Source organism: Pelobates fuscus, chromosome 6 (assembly GCF_036172605.1).
Source record: "Pelobates fuscus isolate aPelFus1 chromosome 6, aPelFus1.pri, whole genome shotgun sequence".
Taxonomy (NCBI): Eukaryota; Metazoa; Chordata; class Amphibia; order Anura; family Pelobatidae; genus Pelobates; species Pelobates fuscus.
This window is the reverse complement of record NC_086322.1, coordinates 208,002,842-208,023,285: the sequence shown is the minus strand read 5'-3', so window position 1 is coordinate 208,023,285 and position 20,444 is coordinate 208,002,842. Positions and strand designations below refer to the sequence as shown.

Below are 20,444 nucleotides of genomic sequence, written 5' to 3'. Positions count from 1 at the left end.
CGGGATCTATACTTTGGCCTCCCTATCCAAATGCATATTTACATTATATTTAAAGCCATAAGCACTGCATCTTACTGAGATGGTCAGTGATTTTCTGAACCCTGCTACATCCTAGCGCTCACAGACTGTCAATGCACACACCATGATGTCCAAATATTTGTAGGTATAATTAGGAAGTGAAAATCCTTATTATGGCATCTGCGGTAAAAGGATGTGCTTTGGTCTGGAAATCTCCCATTTTCAAATTGTTTGGAATTTAGTTAAATTAGCTCTAAATAAGAACGGAATACTTTGTTTTATGCATTTTTTCTACACTTCACATAACTTGTAAAAAGGCAGAGCTACCATTATCAAGAGTTGTCAAAGCGAGACAATAACTATGGAGGCCCCCATAGTTTTGCAGGATCATGCATAGACATTGTTGCACTCTCGCTCATGTGTGCTCCTGGAGGTTAAAGCACCAGGAACTGAAAAAGAATATGACGGAGCCTGCAAGGGACAGCATCAGGTAAACATAGCTCACCTACACTGAACTCCAGTTACATTGCACACCAAGTGGCGATGACGCCATTTAGGTGTTTGCAAAATATGTAAAAACCTCAGAGTGACAGAGTTGCTTCAAATGTGTAGAAGGCCATTCTTCTTTACCCTGCTAATGGACACCTCCATCTTAGCTCTCTGTCAGTCATTGTTATAAGCTCTTTCCTTTGCACCCGACAGTCAGCATAGAGAACGCATGCAGAGAAGAGGAGAAAAAGAGGACTAAAAAAAATTCCATTGGTGCTTCTATAATAAAACGTAATTTTTTAGCTTTAATTTTGAAGTTAGGATTGAGAGAAAACATTCTGCCCCTTGCATCAGTTCTTCACTCTTTACATTACCTTTGTTTATTGCGCCTCTAACCCCCTTGCCAATGTAGTAAAGAGTCAATGTGCCAAACAGCCCTTTGGCTTCTACGAATAGGATAGGTTTCTGTTACTTACATGTTGTAAAATACGTTATCCAGATTCCTACAGGTAACCAGGAAATCACGTTGAATGTGTTAAATGTGAATGTAAACTGGGAAGCATTCTGTATTTAAACAGAATGACGTACGGTCAAAATGTGCTTAAAGAGAACCTGTCACCTGTGTATGGATTTTATTTACATTTTTTATTTAACAGATGACATGAGAAAACACATTTTGAAAAAACAATATTTGAAAACAACACATAGATTCTTTAAACTGTACCTTGTGTGATAAATTCAATTAAAGGAACACTTTAGTGCTGGAATAGATATTTAGATTCCACAGAGCTAAAGATGTACCCTGGAAGGAACTTTGCAGTGCCTATATAGGAGAGCTTCAGGTAAATGTCTCTTTACTTTCTCCCCCTGCTCCCTTCCAACTGCTGCACATCAGACAGTTATGTTATCTTCGATGACTGACGCAGGTTAAAGACTTAAATTGTATTGATTTGGAACCCAACCTGTAAAACTTAGGATAAAATATCCAGTTTGGGACAATTAACCAATTTGGTTTTAATCTTGCTGATGGTGGTGAAAACAGTTTTTCCACTTACTGCTGTTAATAATAAGTGAATGTACCTTTCCTGGTTAAATAGATTACTCTGGTTTTCAAGTACATCCTGGGCATGTTACCTGAGCCCAACATCCAGGGGTTGTTACTATCTACCTTGGAAGGATGAAGGACTGAGTCAACCCTGCTACGATTAGAACCTGCAAGGGTTGAACAGATAATGCACTAGCCCACTGAGCTATCTCACCATCTTTGTGTTCTGTAGTCCCATATGCCCACACCTGCTTGTTCTTACAATGTTAAAGGTACACACTAAATAAAAAAAATATATATATTGAGGACACATGGCATGTGTGAAGCAGTCAGCATGATCAACAAATCCAATATTTCAAGGTAAATAGGGTCTGGTATTAACAAACTTTACGTGCTAATGGCAGAAGTCATGTTTTAGTTTGTTACTCTGAAGCCCCTGGTGGCTAGTGATGACAATCACTAGTAGGAGCAAAACTGCAAAATGTAAACAGTGACTTTGCCGAGAAACAGCATTGATTTAACCCCTTAAGGACCAAACATCTGGAATTAAAGGGAATCATGACATGTCACACATGTCATGTGTCCTTAAGGGGTTAAAGGACCACTATAGGCACCCAGACCACTTCAGCTTAATGAAGTGGCCTGGGTGCCAGGTCCCCCTAGGGTTAACCCTGCCTGCTGTAAATTTAGCAGTTTCAGAGAAACTGCTATGTTTACAAATGGGTTAATCCAGCCTCTAGTGGCTGTCTCATTGACAGCCGCTAGAGGCGCGTCCGCGCTTCTCACTGTGATTTTCACAGTGAGAAGACGCCAGCGAAGACGCCAGCATTGAGAATGCTTTCCTATGAGACTGGCTGAATGCGTGTGCGGCTCTTGCCGCGCATGCACATTCAGCCGATGACGGGGAAAGGAGGAGGAGAGTCTCCAGCACCGAGGGAGCCCGGCGCTGGAGAAAGGTAAGTGTTTAACCCCTTCCTCTCCATCCAGCCCGGCGGGAGTGGGACCCTTAGAGTGGTCCTTTAATTTGCAAGGGTAATAAATATACATGCATCAACAGTTTCTGACTAAAAGTACAGCAGTACTGATGTAGAATTTGTGGCTGGAATGTAAAGGATATCAAGATCTGAAAATTACTTTGGAACAAGATAATATCGAAGAATAACCAAAGCCTATTGCAGCATATATAAATATCAAAAGAAACCAGGGAGCAATAATTCTCAGAAATGGGAACATTGAAACTACATTTATTTTATGGAGCTCTTTAGAAACGGTCTTGGCAGCACTCTCAATAGACTGTTAAAACACAGACTGTGCCAGGAATATGAAACAATTTAATCGGCATTAAAGTAATCTAGTGTGTAGAAATGGCCAAGCAATCACAATGGATATTTACTGCCGATGAAGAAATCCAATGCATTGGCAGAGCTATATCACTCAGTACTTTGTTCTTTATTGTCCACGTTCTAGGGCACGAAGAGAGAGGACAATAATGTTATTATGATAAGTACAGTTAGTAATAGTAATACATTGTACAAATACAGGGTTAATAAACTGAAGTATGGCATGTACAAGTTACAAATCAAAGTCAAATCTTTTTTAAATAGTGGCATATAGCCAGTGCCGGTCCAAGGATTTTTGGCTACAAAGAGGAATTACAGAGGCGACGCTGCATTTTGTTGCCCCACCCCCCGCGACGGACGTGTTAACTACATTTACACAGCGACACCCCATATTGCTTTAACCCCTTAAGGACACATGACATGTGTGACATGTCATGATTCCCTTTTATGCCAGAAGTTTGGTCCTTAAGGGGTTAAACTTTATTGACACTCATCCGTGCCACACAATGTGAATTATTTTGCTTTGAAGCTCTGGGTTTACATTGCTTATTGAGGTTTTTTTGTTGTGGACTACAGCTATGGGATGATTTTTGATCTCCTTAGCATTAAAACTCAGTTATGTGTACGTATATGATTTCTGCTCCACAGCAAAAACAAAAAACAAAAACCCTCACAGTACAATTGGCGGGGTGGGGCAGGTAAAGGTGAGCTCTACTTACCTTAAACTGTCCTTCACGGGCGTCGCCATCTTCTTCCAGCACGTCCTCTGCAGCTCCTGGCGCTTCAGTGTCAGGAGCCGAGGTCACTGTACTCTCATGCATTGAGGCCTATGAAGGATCCCACGAGAAAGTGGGATTCTCCTTAGACAGAGCCAATTTCGTGCAGCCATCACTGCCCAGTGTCTAGAAGTGTTAGGAGGAGAAGATATACTGAGACAAAGTAGTCATTTACCTTCAGTGAAATTCCAAAACAGTAAAAACGAGTATTTCATTAATATCCTATTTAAGTGGGAGACGACGCATTACCTAGTGACTTAGAATCCTGGGAATTATAATCCCTCGAATTATAATGCAGGTATCTGCTAACCTGAACATCCCCTTTAAGGGGGGGGGGGGGGGATTATTAAATGTGTGCTATATTTTTAACAAAAATCTGAACCTTTACAATGTATGCCAGAGTATAGATCTGACAGGGCCGGTGCAAGGATTTGTGCCGCCCTAGGCAAAGATCCATTTTGCCGCCCCCTCATGTCACTCACTCACTGACCGACACACACTGGCAGACACACACACACTCTCTGACAGACACACAAACTCACTAATAGACACACACTCACTGACAAACACACACACACAGGCAGTCACTCACTGACAAACATACTCACTGACAGTCAAACACTCACCTCCCTGGGGTCCAGTGTGGGGCAGCTTCTCACTCTTCACGCCCGCTGTTTAGTATGTCGGGGCCTGAATGTCGTTATCACAGACGGAGTGCCAGGGAGGAGTGAGAGGCTGCAAGAACAGCCTCCCTCGCCACTTGGTTTCTCCATTCTCCTCTCCTCAGGACAGGTCACTGGCATTTTTTGGCATCGAGGTAAGCAGCTGCCTGCTCTGCCTTACCTAGCACAGGTTCGGGGATGCCCTGAGGTGGCCAGATGGCTACCTCCTGGGCCCCCTGTGACAGGGCTCCTCTCGGCGCCCACACCTTCGGGTGCCTTGTGGGACGGCCTGGCGCTGGTGGAGGCTCAAAAGCTGCTTGCCCAGCGCTGCGGACCCAGACAGGGGCAGACAGCCCCCAAGGAAACAATGCCTAGTTCGCCTGACGGTGGCGTCTGCCCTAAGTGCTGTCCACTTGGGCACACACATGGCACTATTGAAGAGATGTCCTCTGCAGGTCCCAAAGTGCACATGTGTTTTGTTTTTTTACTTACAGGGAGTGCAGAATTATTAGGCAAGTTGTATTTTTGAAGATTAATTTTATTATTGAACAACAACCATGTTCTCAATGAACCCAAAAACTCATTAATATCAAAGCTGAATATTTTTGGAAGTAGTTTTTAGTTTGTTTTTAGTTATAGCTATTTTAGGGGATATCTGTGTGTGCAGGTGACTATTACTGTGCATAATTATTAGGCAACTTAACAAAAAACAAATATATACCCATTTCAATTATTTATTTTTACCAGTGAAACCAATATAACATCTCAACATTCACAAATATACATTTCTGACATTCAAAAACATAACAAAAACAAATCAGTGACCAATATAGCCACCTTTCTTTGCAAGGACACTCAAAAGCCTGCCATCCATGGATTCTGTCAGTGTTTTGATCTGTTCACCATCAACATTGCGTGCAGCAGCAACCACAGCCTCCCAGACACTGTTCAGAGAGGTGTACTGTTTTCCCTCCTTGTAAATCTCACATTTGATGATGGACCACAGGTTCTCAATGGGGTTCAGATCAGGTGAACAAGGAGGCCATGTCATTAGATTTTCTTCTTTTATACCCTTTCTTGCCAGCCACGCTGTGGAGTACTTGGACGCGTGTGATGGAGCATTGTCCTGCATGAAAATCATGTTTTTCTTGAAGGATGCAGACTTCTTCCTGTACCACTGCTTGACGAAGGTGTCTTCCAGAAACTGGCAGTAGGACTGGGAGTTGAGCTTGACTCCATCCTCAACCCGAAAAGGCCCCACAAGCTCATCTTTGATGATACCAGCCCAAACCAGTACTCCACCTCCACCTTGCCGGCGTCTGAGTCGGACTGGAGCTCTCTGCCCTTTACCAATCCATCCATCTGGCCCATCAAGACTCACTCTCATTTCATCAGTCCATAAAACCTTAGAAAAATCAGTCTTGAGATATTTCTTGGCCCAGTCTTGACGTTTCAGCTTGTGTGTCTTGTTCAGTGGTGGTCGTCTTTCAGCCTTTCTTACCTTGGCCATGTCTCTGAGTATTGCACACCTTGTGCTTTCGGGCACTCCAGTGATGTTGCAGCTCTGAAATATGGCCAAACTGGTGGCAAGTGGCATCTTGGCAGCTGCACGCTTGACTTTTCTCAGTTCATGGGCAGTTATTTTGCGCCTTGGTTTTTCCACACGCTTCTTGCGACCCTGTTGACTATTTTGAATGAAACTCTTGATTGTTCGATGATCACGCTTCAGAAGCTTTGCAATTTTAAGAGTGCTGCATCCCTCTGCAAGATATCTCACTATTTTTGACTTTTCTGAGCCTGTCAAGTCCTTCTTTTGACCAATTTTGCCAAAGGAAAGGAAGTTGCCTAATAATTATGCACACCTGATATAGGGTGTTGATGTCATTAGACCACACCCCTTCTCATTACAGAGATGCACATCACCTAATATGATTAATTGGTAGTAGGCTTTCGAGCCTATACAGCTTGGAGTAAGACAACATGCATAAAGAGGATGATGGGGTCAAAATACTCATTTGCCTAATAATTCTGCACTCCCTGTAGTGACAATAGTACTCCCCAAAAGTAAGAGCTGAAATAGCATTTATTGTGTTACGAAAATGGGACATTTTTAAATGGATTGGTAAAATGTTAAAAGCACAACATTCTGGTCCTTTTCCAAGTTACTCACAGATATGCATATATTTCCCTTAAAGATATCCACCTATAGCTTCCATGTATTTGCAATGCTCTTGATTTATGACATCCTATGACTTCACAGGATCTGGTAAAGAAAACAAAGCTGCACTAAGGCTATGCTCACAGAGGCAGTGGTTGCATACTGTAATGCCAGCCAAGAGACAAAGAATAAATCAGGGTGTGGGAGTCAAGCTCTTTAGCCACGTTTTTTAATAATACATTTTCAATTATGTTATGGGTGGAGAGGGCTGTGAACTTGTTGAATTAAATCCAGCATGCAAGAAAATCTGCACGTTTTCCAAGTTGCAGTAAAATCAAGAAAATTTGAAATAATAAAAATGCTTTAACAAACACAATTTATTGGATTAAGCAAAGTGTGTTGTTGTGGTTCTGGTGCCAGAAGTGCCACAACCCCTCCGCCGCATTGTAAGTAGTTGAATCAGTTTGGAACGGTTTGACTTCTTCCAGGGGTCAACAGGGCACTGCTCCCCTTTTCTACTACTTCTGACATAGAGCTGGCAGTGCAGGGCTTAGCTCATTGGCTGAGAGTAGTCAGTTGACACAAGAGCGTGGGAGTGGTACCACTACCTGGCAGACCCAAGGTGAGAAATCAGTGTTCGGAGGCGGTATGATTACATACAATGGAGGTGCCAGCACACTCCTGTCACTGTAATCATTACAACTGAGCTTGCTGTAGAGGATACAGAGCCAAGATTGTTCCTTTAAACAGCAGACTTTTGACAAGTGTTATCTGGCTGGTGTTTGAAGCTTAGTGAATAGATCTTATCGTGCAAGATATAGGAGATTGGGACAGCGGAACTCCTTAAACCATAACCTGTTCAAGGAGCATACATTTTCATATTACTCAGAGTCTCTTTAACCAGATTAACTGCTTATAAATAGATGTCACTACCTAGGGAAAAAAAACATTGACCAGAATAACAGGTTCCTGATTGGCGGAGCCTTTTCTGATCTGGAGGTTGTCTACTTGCTGCTTCTTCATACAGTGTATTAATAGAAGAAACTTTAAATTTGAGTTATTGTTTTTTTTTTTTTATCCCATTTTATTTGTACAGTTATTTTATATTTCATTTTTAATGCATTGCTGTAACCAGACTAAAAGGACCATTTAAATGTATAATGTGATATAAAATCGAACTTCTCTTATGTTGTCCGGCTTTTGCCGATTCAAACTTGAAAACAAAATATCATTATAATTTCACATCAGTAATCTGCTGCCCCACTTAAAGGAAATCCTTGCTACGTCTGAAAGCAGTTCTTTGTTTTGGCCTTCTTATCTATTATGTACATCTTGTAGGACCTCAATATAAAGCTGAACCCTCTGGCCAGGTCATGTGTGATTTAGGTGGGCTTGATCTATGTAGCATTTACATATTTTGCTCTCTGACAGGCTGATAACAGACACGCAGCAGGATAAGCCTGCAGGCCTAATGCTCTAATGTGTTGCAAACAGTACTAGACAATCTTTGTAATCTTCTGACCACATGGGCGCATTATAGATTATTAAAACATTACACTTGACTCCTTCATGGCTAAACAGTAATGCAGCATGCTGGACCTGAATTCAAGTTGAGCTGTGCGATTTCAAAATGGGTTGTGATTCACCCCCCAAAAAAAAACTATATAAAAAAAAAAAGAAATCAGCTTGTTTTTTTTTTTCGTTTTTTTTTCATGAAAAGGCATAAATAATGCAACTCCACAGCTTGTCCAGCTTAGTGCAGTACATTAGGTTTTTTACATTTTTTCTTTTTTTTTTTTCTTTCAGTATTCTTACTTGAAATATCCAGTTAATGACATCTGCAATGTCAAATGTTGCATGAAAGTTTTCTTTTGAAAGCACTGGGATTTAGAGCAACCAGTTTAATTAGTCATATAAATACAGGACTTGTGTAGACAGTTGCACAGGGTAGTAGGATTTGGGAGTGGATTGCAACGGGAAGTCCTGGAGTTTTCTGATAATGTATAAGGTAATTGGGGTTTGTTCACTGAGCCAGGAATTGTGGCGGAGGAGATTAAAAGTATCAGACCAAACTGGCTGAGCTAATTTTCCCAGCCTCACTATTTTTGCCCAAAAGTAGAAAAGCAGGAATGATCCAGGCACTCAAGAGTTGTAGAAAGGCAGATTTAATGGAGATCAGTGTACCAAAAACAACAGCAATGTGTCAGCCTCAAGGAGGTCTTTTTTAAATCTATGATTATCTTATCAATCTATTATTTGAGGTTGAGATGTCGATATTGTATTTGGTACACTGATCTCCATTAAATCTGCCTTTCGCCCTTGAGTGTCTGGATCAATTCTTGCTTTTCTTCTTAAAAGGACACTATGGTCACCAGAACAACTACAGCTTATTAAATTTGTTTGGGTAAGTATAGCCAGTCCCTGCACAATTGCGGATCCAGAACCTAATCTCGGGAGGGCACTGGTAAATTATTTAAAGGAACAATCCAGGCACAATAACCACTACAGCTCGATGTAGTGGTTATGGTGCGTGAAGTGCCAGAATAAGTAGTCAGACCGATTTAGAACAGTTTGATGACTACCTGGAGCATGCCAAGGTTGGGGGAAGTAGTGTCTGTGTATGTGTGTGTGTCTGTGTGTGAATGGTGCAGTGTGTGTGAGAGGGGTGCAGTGTGTGTGTGTGTAAGTGGGCATTGTGTGTGTCTGTGTGTGTGAAGGGTTCAGTTTGTGTGTGTCTGAGGGATGCAGTGTGTGTGTTTATGTGAGGGGCGAAGTTTGTGTATGTTAGGGGTGCAGTGTGTGTGAGGTGTGTAGTGTGTGTGGGGTACAGTGTGTGTGTGTGTGGGGTACAGTGTGTGTGAGCGAGGTACAGTGTGTGTGAGAGAGGTACAGTGTGTGGGGGTTAAGTGTGGGAGGGTACAGTGTGTGTGGGGGGTACAGTGTGTGTGGGGGGTACAGTGTGTGTGTGGAGGTACAATGTGTGTGTGGTCTACTGTGTGGGGTACAGTGTGTGGTGGTCAATATGTGGGGGGGGCAGTGTGTGAATATAAAAGTTATTGTGTGTGGGGGGAGGGTTAGGCAGATTTTTTTTTTAAATGTGTTTGTTTTTAAATTAAAATAAATATAGTTTATATCCCCCCCCTCCCTTCTTACCTTTGCCCAGGGAGGAGGGAATTTATTATTTCCATTCCCTAGTGGTCATAGTGGTAAGTGAACTCTTGCCTACAGCTCAGGCTAGAGTTGTCAGGATCGGGACAGGGATCCAACACGCAGAGTACAAACAGTAGCCAGATACGTATACCGGACCTTAGAATGGCCGGACTAACGTAAGTAGTACAGTATAGAATGGTCAAAGACAAGCCGAGGTCGAGGGTAACAGAAGACAGGTAAGCGAGAGACAAGCCGAATCAAGGGTAACAGAGATAAGCAGAGTAAGGTAAACAAGCCGGGTCAAAACCAAAAGGGATAATAGAATACACAAGCACTGAGTGACTAGAACAAGCTAGAACCACGACAGGGCAATGAGCTAATGAAAGAAGCTCTGTTAAATACCCTGTTCAGAGCAGTAACCACGCCTCCAAGGCGTCCTGATTGGTCCTGCAGCCATTGACTGACAGGTTGTTCCGGGGGAGTGTCCTGATGACTACTTCCTGCCTAGATGCTGTAAAAGGCAGTCACTCCCTCGCGGCCGGCCTAGCATGACCGGATAGACCGCGGGGAAGGGAGCCATCAGACCGTCTGGATGGAGGAACAGCTAAGTCTCTACCTCTTTCGGAGGTAGAGACCACAGGTACCCTGACAGTACCCCCCCTCTCAGATACGCCCACCGGGCGGAATGAACCGGGACGAGATGGGAAGCGAGAGTGATACGCCCTGCGGAGACGGGGAGCATGAACATCCTCCTGAGGTACCCAACTCCTCTCCTCAGGACCATATCCCTTCCAATCAACCAGATATTGTACTCTCCCCCGGGAGATTCGAGAATCAATAATAGAGTTAACCTCATACTCCTCCTGACCCTCCACCTGAACGGGGCGAGGAGGGGCTATTGTGGAGGAAAATCTGTTACATATGAGTGGTTTCAGCAATGAAACGTGAAACGAGTTCGGGATGCGTAAGGTATTAGGAAGAGCTAAACGATACGCAACTGGATTGATACGGGTCAGCACCCTGTAGGGTCCAATATAACGAGGAGCGAACTTCATGGAGGGCACTTTTAAACGGATGTTCCTCGTGCTCAGCCATACCCTATCACCTGGAACAAAGACCGGAGCCGCCCTTCTACGTTTATCAGCTTGTTTCTTGACCAACATAGAGTTGTGCACAAGGATTTGTTGAGTTTGATCCCACAACTTCCTCAAATTGGCAACATGAACATCAACCGACGGCACCCCCTGGGAAGGGGAATCCGAAGGAAGAATAGACGGATGAAAACCATAATTCATGAAGAAGGGGCTTGAATGAGTAGAATCGCAAACGAGATTGTTGTGTGCAAACTCCGCCCAAGGAATCAAACCGACCCAATCATCCTGGTGTTCAGAAACAAAGCATCGTAAATATTGTTCGATTTTCTGGTTGGTACGTTCAGCAGCTCCGTTAGACTGAGGATGATAGGCAGAAGAAAAGTTTAATTTAATACCAAGTTGAGAGCAGAAGGACCTCCAAAAGCGGGAAACAAATTGGGAGCCTCTGTCCGATACAATTTGAGAGGGTATCCCATGTAGGCGAAAAATCTCCTTAGCGAATATCTCTGCCAATTCAGGAGAAGACGGGAGTTTAGGCAGGGGAATGAAGTGTGCCATCTTAGTAAACCTGTCAACCACGGTGAGGATAACAGTCTGTCTTTTAGAGATAGGTAGATCGACAATAAAGTCCATGGCCAAACAGGACCATGGTTTTTCTGGAACCTCCAAGGGGTGCAGGAATCCACATGGAAGCGTATGGGGTTGTTTGGTTTTAGTACAAACTTCACATGCAGCGATGAACTCCTCAATATCCCTCCGTAAAGCAGGCCACCAGAAGTCCTTAGAGATCAACGCGTAGGTTTTGCGAATACCAGGATGTCCCGCCATCTTGCTATTATGTAAACACTGTAAAAGTTCCAGTTGAAGAGCAGGAGGAACGAAATGACGGCCCGCAGGAGTCTGTTTAGGTGCTAGATGTTGCAACTTAATGATCTCGGCCAGTAATGGAGAATGAATCCTGAGATTCGTATTAGCAATGATATTGCACTTCGGAACTATAGAAGAAAGAACTGGTTCAGGTACAGTAGAAGGTTCATATTGGCGAGATAATGCATCGGCTTTAGAGTTTTTAGAACCAGGTCTGTAAGTCAGTACATAATTGAAGTGAGTCAGGAATAAGGACCAACGAGCTTGTCTAGAGGATAAGCGCTTAGCCTCCCCAATATAGGACAAGTTTTTGTGGTCCGTCAAAATCGTAATAGGGTGTAGGGTCCCCTCCAACAAATGTCTCCACTCCTTTAAGGCTTTAATGACTGCTAACAGTTCCCTTTCCCCGATGTCATATCTGCTCTCAGGCCCAGAAAATTTCTTAGAGAAAAAAACACAAGGGTGTAACGGTTTATCCACCCCTAACCTTTGAGACAGAACAGCCCCAACTGCTGTCTCAGAGGCATCGACCTCGAGCAAGAAAGGCAGAGTCGTATCAGGATGGACTAGAATGGGAGCTGAGGCAAAAAGTTCCTTGAGAGTCTTGAAAGCACCAAGAGCTTCCTTAGACCAGAACTTAGTATCAGCCCCTTGTTTGGTCATATTGGTAATAGGCGCAATGATAGAGGAGTATCCTTTAATGAAGCGCCTATAGTAGTTGGAAAAAACAATAAACCTTTGGATAGCCTTGAGTCCTTTGGGCAAGGGCCAGTCTAAAATAGATTGGAGTTTTACAGGATCCATTTTAAAACCCTCCCCAGAAATCACGTATCCAAGAAAGTCTACCTGAGACTGATCAAAACTGCACTTTTCCAATTTGCAATATAAACCATGTTGCAGCAGCTTGTGTAATACCTTTCTGACCTGTCTATGGTGAGTCTCAATCTCCTTAGAGTGTATTAGTATGTCGTCCAGGTAAACAATAACACAATCATGCTGAAACTCCCTAAGTACCTCATTAATCAAATCTTGAAATACTGCAGGAGCATTGCATAGTCCAAATGGCATAACAGTGTATTCGTAATGGCCATACCGGGTATTGAATGCCGTCATCCACTCGTGACCTTGCTGGATTCTCACCAAATTGTAAGCCCCTCTGAGATCTAACTTGGTGAAGATTTTGGAGCCCTTAAGACGATCAAATAACTCGGTAATCAGTGGGATAGGATAGGCATTTCTGACAGTTATTTTATTCAAGCCTCGGTAATCGATACAAGGTCTCAGCGTGCCATCCTTCTTCTTAATGAAAAAGAACCCAGCCCCGGCCGGAGAAGAAGACCTCCTGATGAATCCCTTTTCTAAATTCTCCCGAATATACTCCTCTAGAACCGAGTTTTCCTGAACAGACAAAGGATATACATGGCCAGGTAGCAGCTTAATCTTACAGTCAAATGACCTGTGTGGAGGCAAAGAATCGGCATTCTTCTTGTCAAACACTGCCCTTAAGTCTAGGTAAAGGTCTGGTATTTGTCTTTCTGTGGACTGAGTAGGATTCTCCGGTATGTTAATATTAGCTAATGGAGAAACCTTGCACAAACACCGATCCTGGCAGCCCTGGCCCCACAAGAGTATCTCTCCTAACTCCCAATCGATAATAGGGTTATGTTTTTTCAACCATGGGTACCCCAGAACTATGGGAACGGAAGGAGACGAAATGAGCAGAAGAGATAAATTCTCCACGTGTAGGATACCAACATTTAAATAAATGGGTACGGTCTCACGAAAGATAACAGGGTCTAGTAGTGGTCTACCATCTATGGCCTCAACGGCCAAAGGTGTCTCCCTTAGCTGGGATGGAAAATTGTTCTTACTAGCAAAGGCTTGGTCGATAAAATTCTCAGCAGCACCGGAATCTATCAATGCCATAGCCCTTACTACTTCCTTCCCCCAAGTTAAGGAAACTGGTAGCAGAAGCCTGTGATCCTTATAATTAGGAGTAGAGGACAAAATAGAAACACCCAAGGCCTGTCCTCTAGAGGGACTTAGGTGCGAGCGTTTCCCGGGCGGTTAGAACAGTTCGAGAGTAAATGACCCTTGGCTCCACAATACATACACAAACCCTCTCTTCTCCTGTGCTGTCTTTCCTCCTCAGAGAGGCGGGTATACCCTATCTGCATAGGTTCAGTAAGCAAAGATATCGTGGAGTCAGGACTTGGAAAAGCAGGAGCTAACCTAAAAGAAGGTCTCTGGTTCCTCTCTCGAGTGTTCTGTCTCTCTCTTAGACGTTCATCTATACGAGAGATGAACGAAATTAAATCCTCTAAATTCACAGGGAGTTCTCTGGTAGCAACCTCATCAAGGATTACATCAGATAGGCCATTCAAAAATACATCCATATACGCCTGCTCATTCCACTTGATTTCTGCCGCCAGAGACCTGAACTCTAGTGCATAATCCACCAGTGTTCGGTTCTCCTGTCTCAGGCGCAACAGTAATCTGGCTGCATTAACCTTTCTACCTGGAGGGTCAAATGTTCTTCTAAAAGCAGCTACAAATGCGTTATAGTTATAAACTAATGGGTTATCGTTCTCCCATAGTGGGTTGGCCCATCTCAGAGCTTTCTCAATGAGTAGGGTGATAATAAATCCTACTTTTGCCCTATCTGTAGGATAAGAGCGAGGTTGCAATTCAAAGTGGATACTAATTTGGTTTAAAAAACCACGACACTTCTCAGGAGCCCCACCATAGCGTACTGGGGGGGTAATGCGAGAAGAAGCACCCACTGTGGTTACCTCTAGACCTGAACAGACAGGAGAAACAGGGGTATTACGTATCTCCTCTGGTGGGTTATTGGCACAAGCTAATAGAGCCTGTAGCGCAAGCGCCATCTTCAAACCTAGGATCAGGAGCAGCCAGCTGACTGTTTGTACTTGCAGGATCCATTGGCCCTGTCGTAATGTCAGGATCGGGACAGGGATCCAACACGCAGAGTACAAACAGTAGCCAGATACGTATACCGGACCTTAGAATGGCCGGACTAACGTAAGTAGTACAGTATAGAATGGTCAAAGACAAGCCGAGGTCGAGGGTAACAGAAGACAGGTAAGCGAGAGACAAGCCGAATCAAGGGTAACAGAGATAAGCAGAGTAAGGTAAACAAGCCGGGTCAAAACCAAAAGGGATAATAGAATACACAAGCACTGAGTGACTAGAACAAGCTAGAACCACGACAGGGCAATGAGCTAATGAAAGAAGCTCTGTTAAATACCCTGTTCAGAGCAGTAACCACGCCTCCAAGGCGTCCTGATTGGTCCTGCAGCCATTGACTGACAGGTTGTTCCGGGGGAGTGTCCTGATGACTACTTCCTGCCTAGATGCTGTAAAAGGCAGTCACTCCCTCGCGGCCGGCCTAGCATGACCGGATAGACCGCGGGGAAGGGAGCCATCAGACCGTCTGGATGGAGGAACAGCTAAGTCTCTACCTCTTTCGGAGGTAGAGACCACAGGTACCCTGACAAGAGTTCACTCTCGCGGCAACGCTCTGTTCTCATGAAAGGAGGACCCGGAGGAGCTGCAGGTAAGAGTTCCCCCGGGTCCTCTCTCCCTCCCCTGCTGGCTGTCAGCAATGTCTCTGGTCCTGCTCTCCCCTCCGGTACGTGAAGGCACATAGCAGGGCTGGCGCTTGGATAGTGCCAGTCTTGCATAGGGAGATCATCAGCTCTCGCCCCCCTGGATCCGCCACTGTCCCTGCATGCTTTTTGCAGTAAACACTGTTTTTTCAAAGATTACAGCACAGGGATACCTCCAGTGACCACTCCTCAGATGGCTACTAGAGTGCTGTACAATGTGCATCACGGACATTCAGTGTCTCCACCCTCTGCATGGAGACGCTGAACTTTCCTCATAGAGATGCATTGATCTGCATCTGTCCCTGATCTGCCTGCTTGACAAGCTAAGCCAATCCAATGCTTTCCTATGGGAAAACATTGTGATTGGTTCAGATCATCACTTCTGATTATGTCAGCTAAGGAGGCAAATCAGGGGCAGAGTCAGCAGCAACAGGCTGAAATATAGGTAAGATTTTACAAAATTTAGGGGGGGCAAGGGGTGTGGGGGCTAGATGGCGCTTTTAACACTATAGGGTTAGGAATACATGTTTGTGTTCCTGACCCTATAGTGTTCCTTTAACTATTGGAGTTTGCCAGCCCCAAAACTGGATTTGCACCCTGGACTGGTACTAAAGAAGATTGTGTTTGCCTTACACCTTTAATAGAATATTGTTCCACGTTCAAGAGCATAAAACTTAATCTTTACATTGCGTTAGCAGAAACGCAAGCAACTGTGTAGATTTGTAACTAAATTATATAAATGAATTACTTTATATTATTACAAAGTAAAAATATGAAGAGGACAAGTTCATTGTAAATCACACTAGGGCAAACAATCCTTCTGATTCAGTGGCCTTTAACCCCTTAAGGACCAAACTTCTGGAATAAAAGGGAATCATGACATGTCACACATGTCATGTGTCCTTAAGGGGTTAATGCCAATAGAAAATTAGTTTTCTGTGGTTGTATTTCACGTAATGTCAGGGTCATCTGTTTTTCGCTTAAATGCCTTATAAACATCTTATCACATAGCTCAAACATGGAATTGCTTACTTCCTAAATTATTAGCCCACTTGTAGCTAACATCTTGTGGTTTGCTGTTTTATCCAACTCTTGTTCTAGTCTGGCTAATGTTGCCCCAATGATGGTGCCGAAGGGGGAGTTACACCTTTAAATGTGCCTGTGTTCACCATAAATAGTATAAACTTAATTTAAAATGGATTTGTCAGTTTCTGGGTGGTTTACATATTTCGCAATGTCCGGTTTTACTTACTTCATGCTATCCCTCGTGGATGCCACCATTTTCGTCTGGCAGGCCTTCTTCAGCTCCTGGTTCTTCAGTTGCCAGAAGCCACATCATGCTGTACTCTAACAAATGTGTGAGTTCTATGGAAGATGTAATAATGTAGGATCATCCATAGATAGAACCCAAATTCCACAGCCAACATTTGTGACAGCTGCTGGGTTTAGACAAAAGTGATAATGGAACTCCACATTTAGTCAACTTTTGTCAACTTCAGGCTTTACCATAAGACAAAGTAGTCACTACTTTCTCTTTTGGTATCTCTTTTGGAATGCATTGGAATTTCAATGAAATTCCAACACAGTCTTCATCAATGATTTCATAAAGAATATATCTTTATAAAATACTAAAAAGTGACAAATCCGCTTTAAGGAAACTTAAATTTTTCTTTTTCTCCAGTCCTTCAAGAGTGATTTACACACAAGACAAATGTTGGTACATCACAGCACAACACCGCTTACTCCAAAGGCTCGCAAAACTGTTGGTGGGGACGTATTCAGATTTTAAACCCACATCTATGCTTGATATATACAAGGAAATAGCTCTCAATTTGCGGTGTTCCATCCACACTCTCCCTTTTGCTGGCTGCATGTTCACTACCTTTAGGTTACTTCTGGGTTTCAGAGTGGACACACTGGAGTGATGATGGCCTGACATACTTGTAATGAGGCCACTGATACATTTCAACCCTCCCTCTGGGCTTTCTGAGCTTTGAGGAAGACCAAAGGATGGGAAGAATGGCTCCAGCAACCTTGTTTCAGAATGGAAAATGCATAATATCGGAAACTTTTGGGGTAATTGAGGACTTTCATGAGAACCATTGCTTTAGTTGTGCACATATGCATAATGCTTTGCTGGAAGAAGGTATCGTTCGGATTAGAAATTAACATTATAGACCACTGGATTATCAAACATACTTGTCCACCCAGAATCTGGATTTGAACAAAATGGCTGTTTTGGGCTAAAATTTAAAATTTACATTAAATGCACTATAATTCACATGTTAGTGAATAACCCCTTGTAATGCAGAAACCATTTACCAAGCCCAAAAAAAAAGCAACAACGTAATCATCTGCCCCATTTGGCTAGATTAGCTGGGTGAGGATCATGGGATGTGTAGTTAATCAGTATACGAGACACATTGGCAGCCCTTAATATTTTCTCCTTCCCACCCCTAAGGGACTGGAAAGGTACTTTGTGAACTTTCAGGAAGCAATCACCAGCGATCACTTTACCACCCAGTTTGTAACACTTCCTATTTTCTGTACAATAAAGCTTTCTCATGAGAACAATTTACCGTAGATACTCTTGCTTACAATATTTGGAGAGCTGCCAGATCAGATCATGATGTTTTCAGTTGCATTGTTTTTATTCTAAATAGTTTATATTGGCTAAATTTCATTCTGCTGTAGCATAACATGCTATGTTTAGAAACAGACCCATTTACACATGCTGAGAAACAAAATGTTTTTTTTTTTTAAACTATTAGACAATGTAGCTACTAACTGCTAACTTACTTAAGAGAAACTGTCTTATTTATTTTATAGGATTTGTATCCCAGTTAAAGGGACACTATAGTCACCAGAACAACTACAGCTTATTGAATTTGTTCTGGTGAGTAGAATCATTACCTTCAGGCTTTTTGCTGTAAACACTTTTTTTCAGAGAAAATGCAGTGTTTACATTACAGCCTAATGATAACTTCACTGGCCACTCCTCAGATGGCTGTTAGAGATCCTTCCTGGCTCATGGCTGACTAAAATGCATCCAAACATTCAGTGTCTCCTCCCTCTGCATGCAGACACTGATCTTTTCTCATAGAAATTCATTGATTCAATTCATCTCTATGAGGAGATGCTGATTGGTCAGGGCTGTGTTTGAATTTTGCTGGCTCTGCCCCTGATCTTTGTCAGTCTCAGCCGAACCTACGGGGAAGCATTGTGATTGGATCAGGGTACCACTTCTAATGATGTCAGCATACTGCTTGTTTTTCTGAGTCTAACAGCGTGCAGGGTTGCAGTCACCTCACCAGTGGTCACTCCTCAGATGACCACTGGAGGTGCTTCCTGGCTCAGTTCTGCATAGTAGGCAGCACTGCAATTCAGCATCCCCACGCTCTGCGTGGGGACGCTGAATTTTCCTCATAGAGATGCATTAATTCAATGCATCTCTATGAGGAGGTGCTTATTGGCCAAAATGGCATTTGGCCCCGCTCCCTTGCCGATTTTATCCAATCCAATGCTTTCCCCAGGGGAAAGCATTGGATTGGCTAAAAATCATCAATTCTGATGATGTCACCAAGGGGGCGGATGCAGCTCCGGCAGACCTGCGTTGCACTGGAAAAAAGGTGAGTTTTAATTAATTTTAAGGGGGCTGAGGGAGGGGGGCAAGCCACCTAAATGGTGGGTGTAGCACTATAGGGTTAGGCATACATTGTTTTGTTCCTGACCCTATAGTGTTCCTTTAAAATATTAGCTGAAATTTGAAAAATTCTTCAAGTCAGCTTTGTTATTTGAGTCTTTTTTGGCCTAAATTGTTATATTTAGCTGAATGTTTTGACAATTTACACTTTAGTGAATAAGCCTGCAAGTATTTCTAGTCCCTAATCATAAACAAATCTTCTCAACCCAGTGTTCAGTTAATGAATGGTTCAGGCCTTCCCAGTGTTCCCATACAAACAGAATGGAAAATGCATAATATCTGAAACTTTTGGGGTAATTGAGGACTTTCATGAGAGCCATTGCTTTACTTGTGCACATATGTATAGTGCTTGGTTGTAAAACGATGTCGTTCTGATTAGAAATTAACATAAAAAGACCACTGGATTATCAGGGTTATTGACTAAACATCAAATTCTGCAGTATTAGATTTGAATAGCCAATTTGAGACTAAAGTAGCTGATTTGGAAACATTCTCCAAATCCAGTAATAACAACAAATTGTCTATTTGATCTTCAGTTTTGCCATTTGAATTATATTCTCAAAAATCTGGTGTTCAGTGAATAACCGTATGTGATTTGCATCGTAGTACAGAGATCAGCGGTAGCAGACATGACATTGAACCTTGCCTAAAACAGGATACTGTAGATTTGTAGTAACAATATTTGTAATTGATTTCCTAGGTCACCACACTGTGTATATTGGAGTTCACGTTCCCAAGAGCTACAGGAGGAGGAGACGTCACAGACGTAGTAGAACGGGTCACAAAGATAAGAAGGAGAAAGAAAAATCAACTGAGAATTATTCTGATTTAGATAAATCAGATACTGAAAATGTCGACGAGAACAGCTCCAACATCCTTAAACCCCTCAGTAAGTACCATATCCCAGCATTCTGTGCTAAATGTGTTGATTTACTGCCATTCCTGCCTCTAATGAGCCATTAGTAACTGTTTATGGTCACAAAGTGTTTTATGAGAATGGTTTGACAGCACACGCTATTTGCATAGAGGGTGGTTCAGTCTATGTACCCGAATTGCTAAAATCTGGTAAAATGGATGAATGGGTAAAAAAAACATGCAAACAAAAAAACCAAAGAAATAAGGCTATTACCTGAAGATATTTATGGGACCTGGAGAGTTCCTTGTATAGCAAATAATGTAACCATAAGAATGTTTTTTAGTTTTTGCTAGATTTAACAAACACGAAAATTACATATTTCAAGACTGCATTTAAATCAACATAGACCTGCATTATTATGGATGACTGCAGATTCTGCTAAACGGTTTAATAGTCAGTAAAGCTTCTGCTGTATCTTGTTTTTGTTATGTTTGACTATGGATGTTGCCCATTGACATCCTTGTTTTAGCTATGATGTACTGTCTGCTTGCTACACCCTAGTGCATGGACTGCCAGTTGCAGATCCACAGCTGTTGTGGAACTATTCATGAGGATTTGCTAGCCTTAAAAGATCAGTCTAAGTACCATAACAACCTT

The 20,444-nt window shown here is 42.7% G+C and overlaps 1 protein-coding gene across 3 annotated transcripts in view; it reads left to right on the top strand.

Annotated features, from left to right (window-relative positions):
• SLC4A4 (solute carrier family 4 member 4) overlaps positions 1-20,444 on the top strand; it is a 237,617-nt gene that overhangs the window by 64,589 nt on the left and 152,584 nt on the right. For all 3 annotated transcript variants that reach the window (XM_063458670.1, XM_063458672.1, XM_063458671.1), the window contains exon 3: positions 19,632-19,820. In XM_063458670.1, coding sequence (XP_063314740.1) covers positions 19,632-19,820 — 189 coding nt within the window. The remainder of the gene's footprint in view (positions 1-19,631; positions 19,821-20,444) is intronic.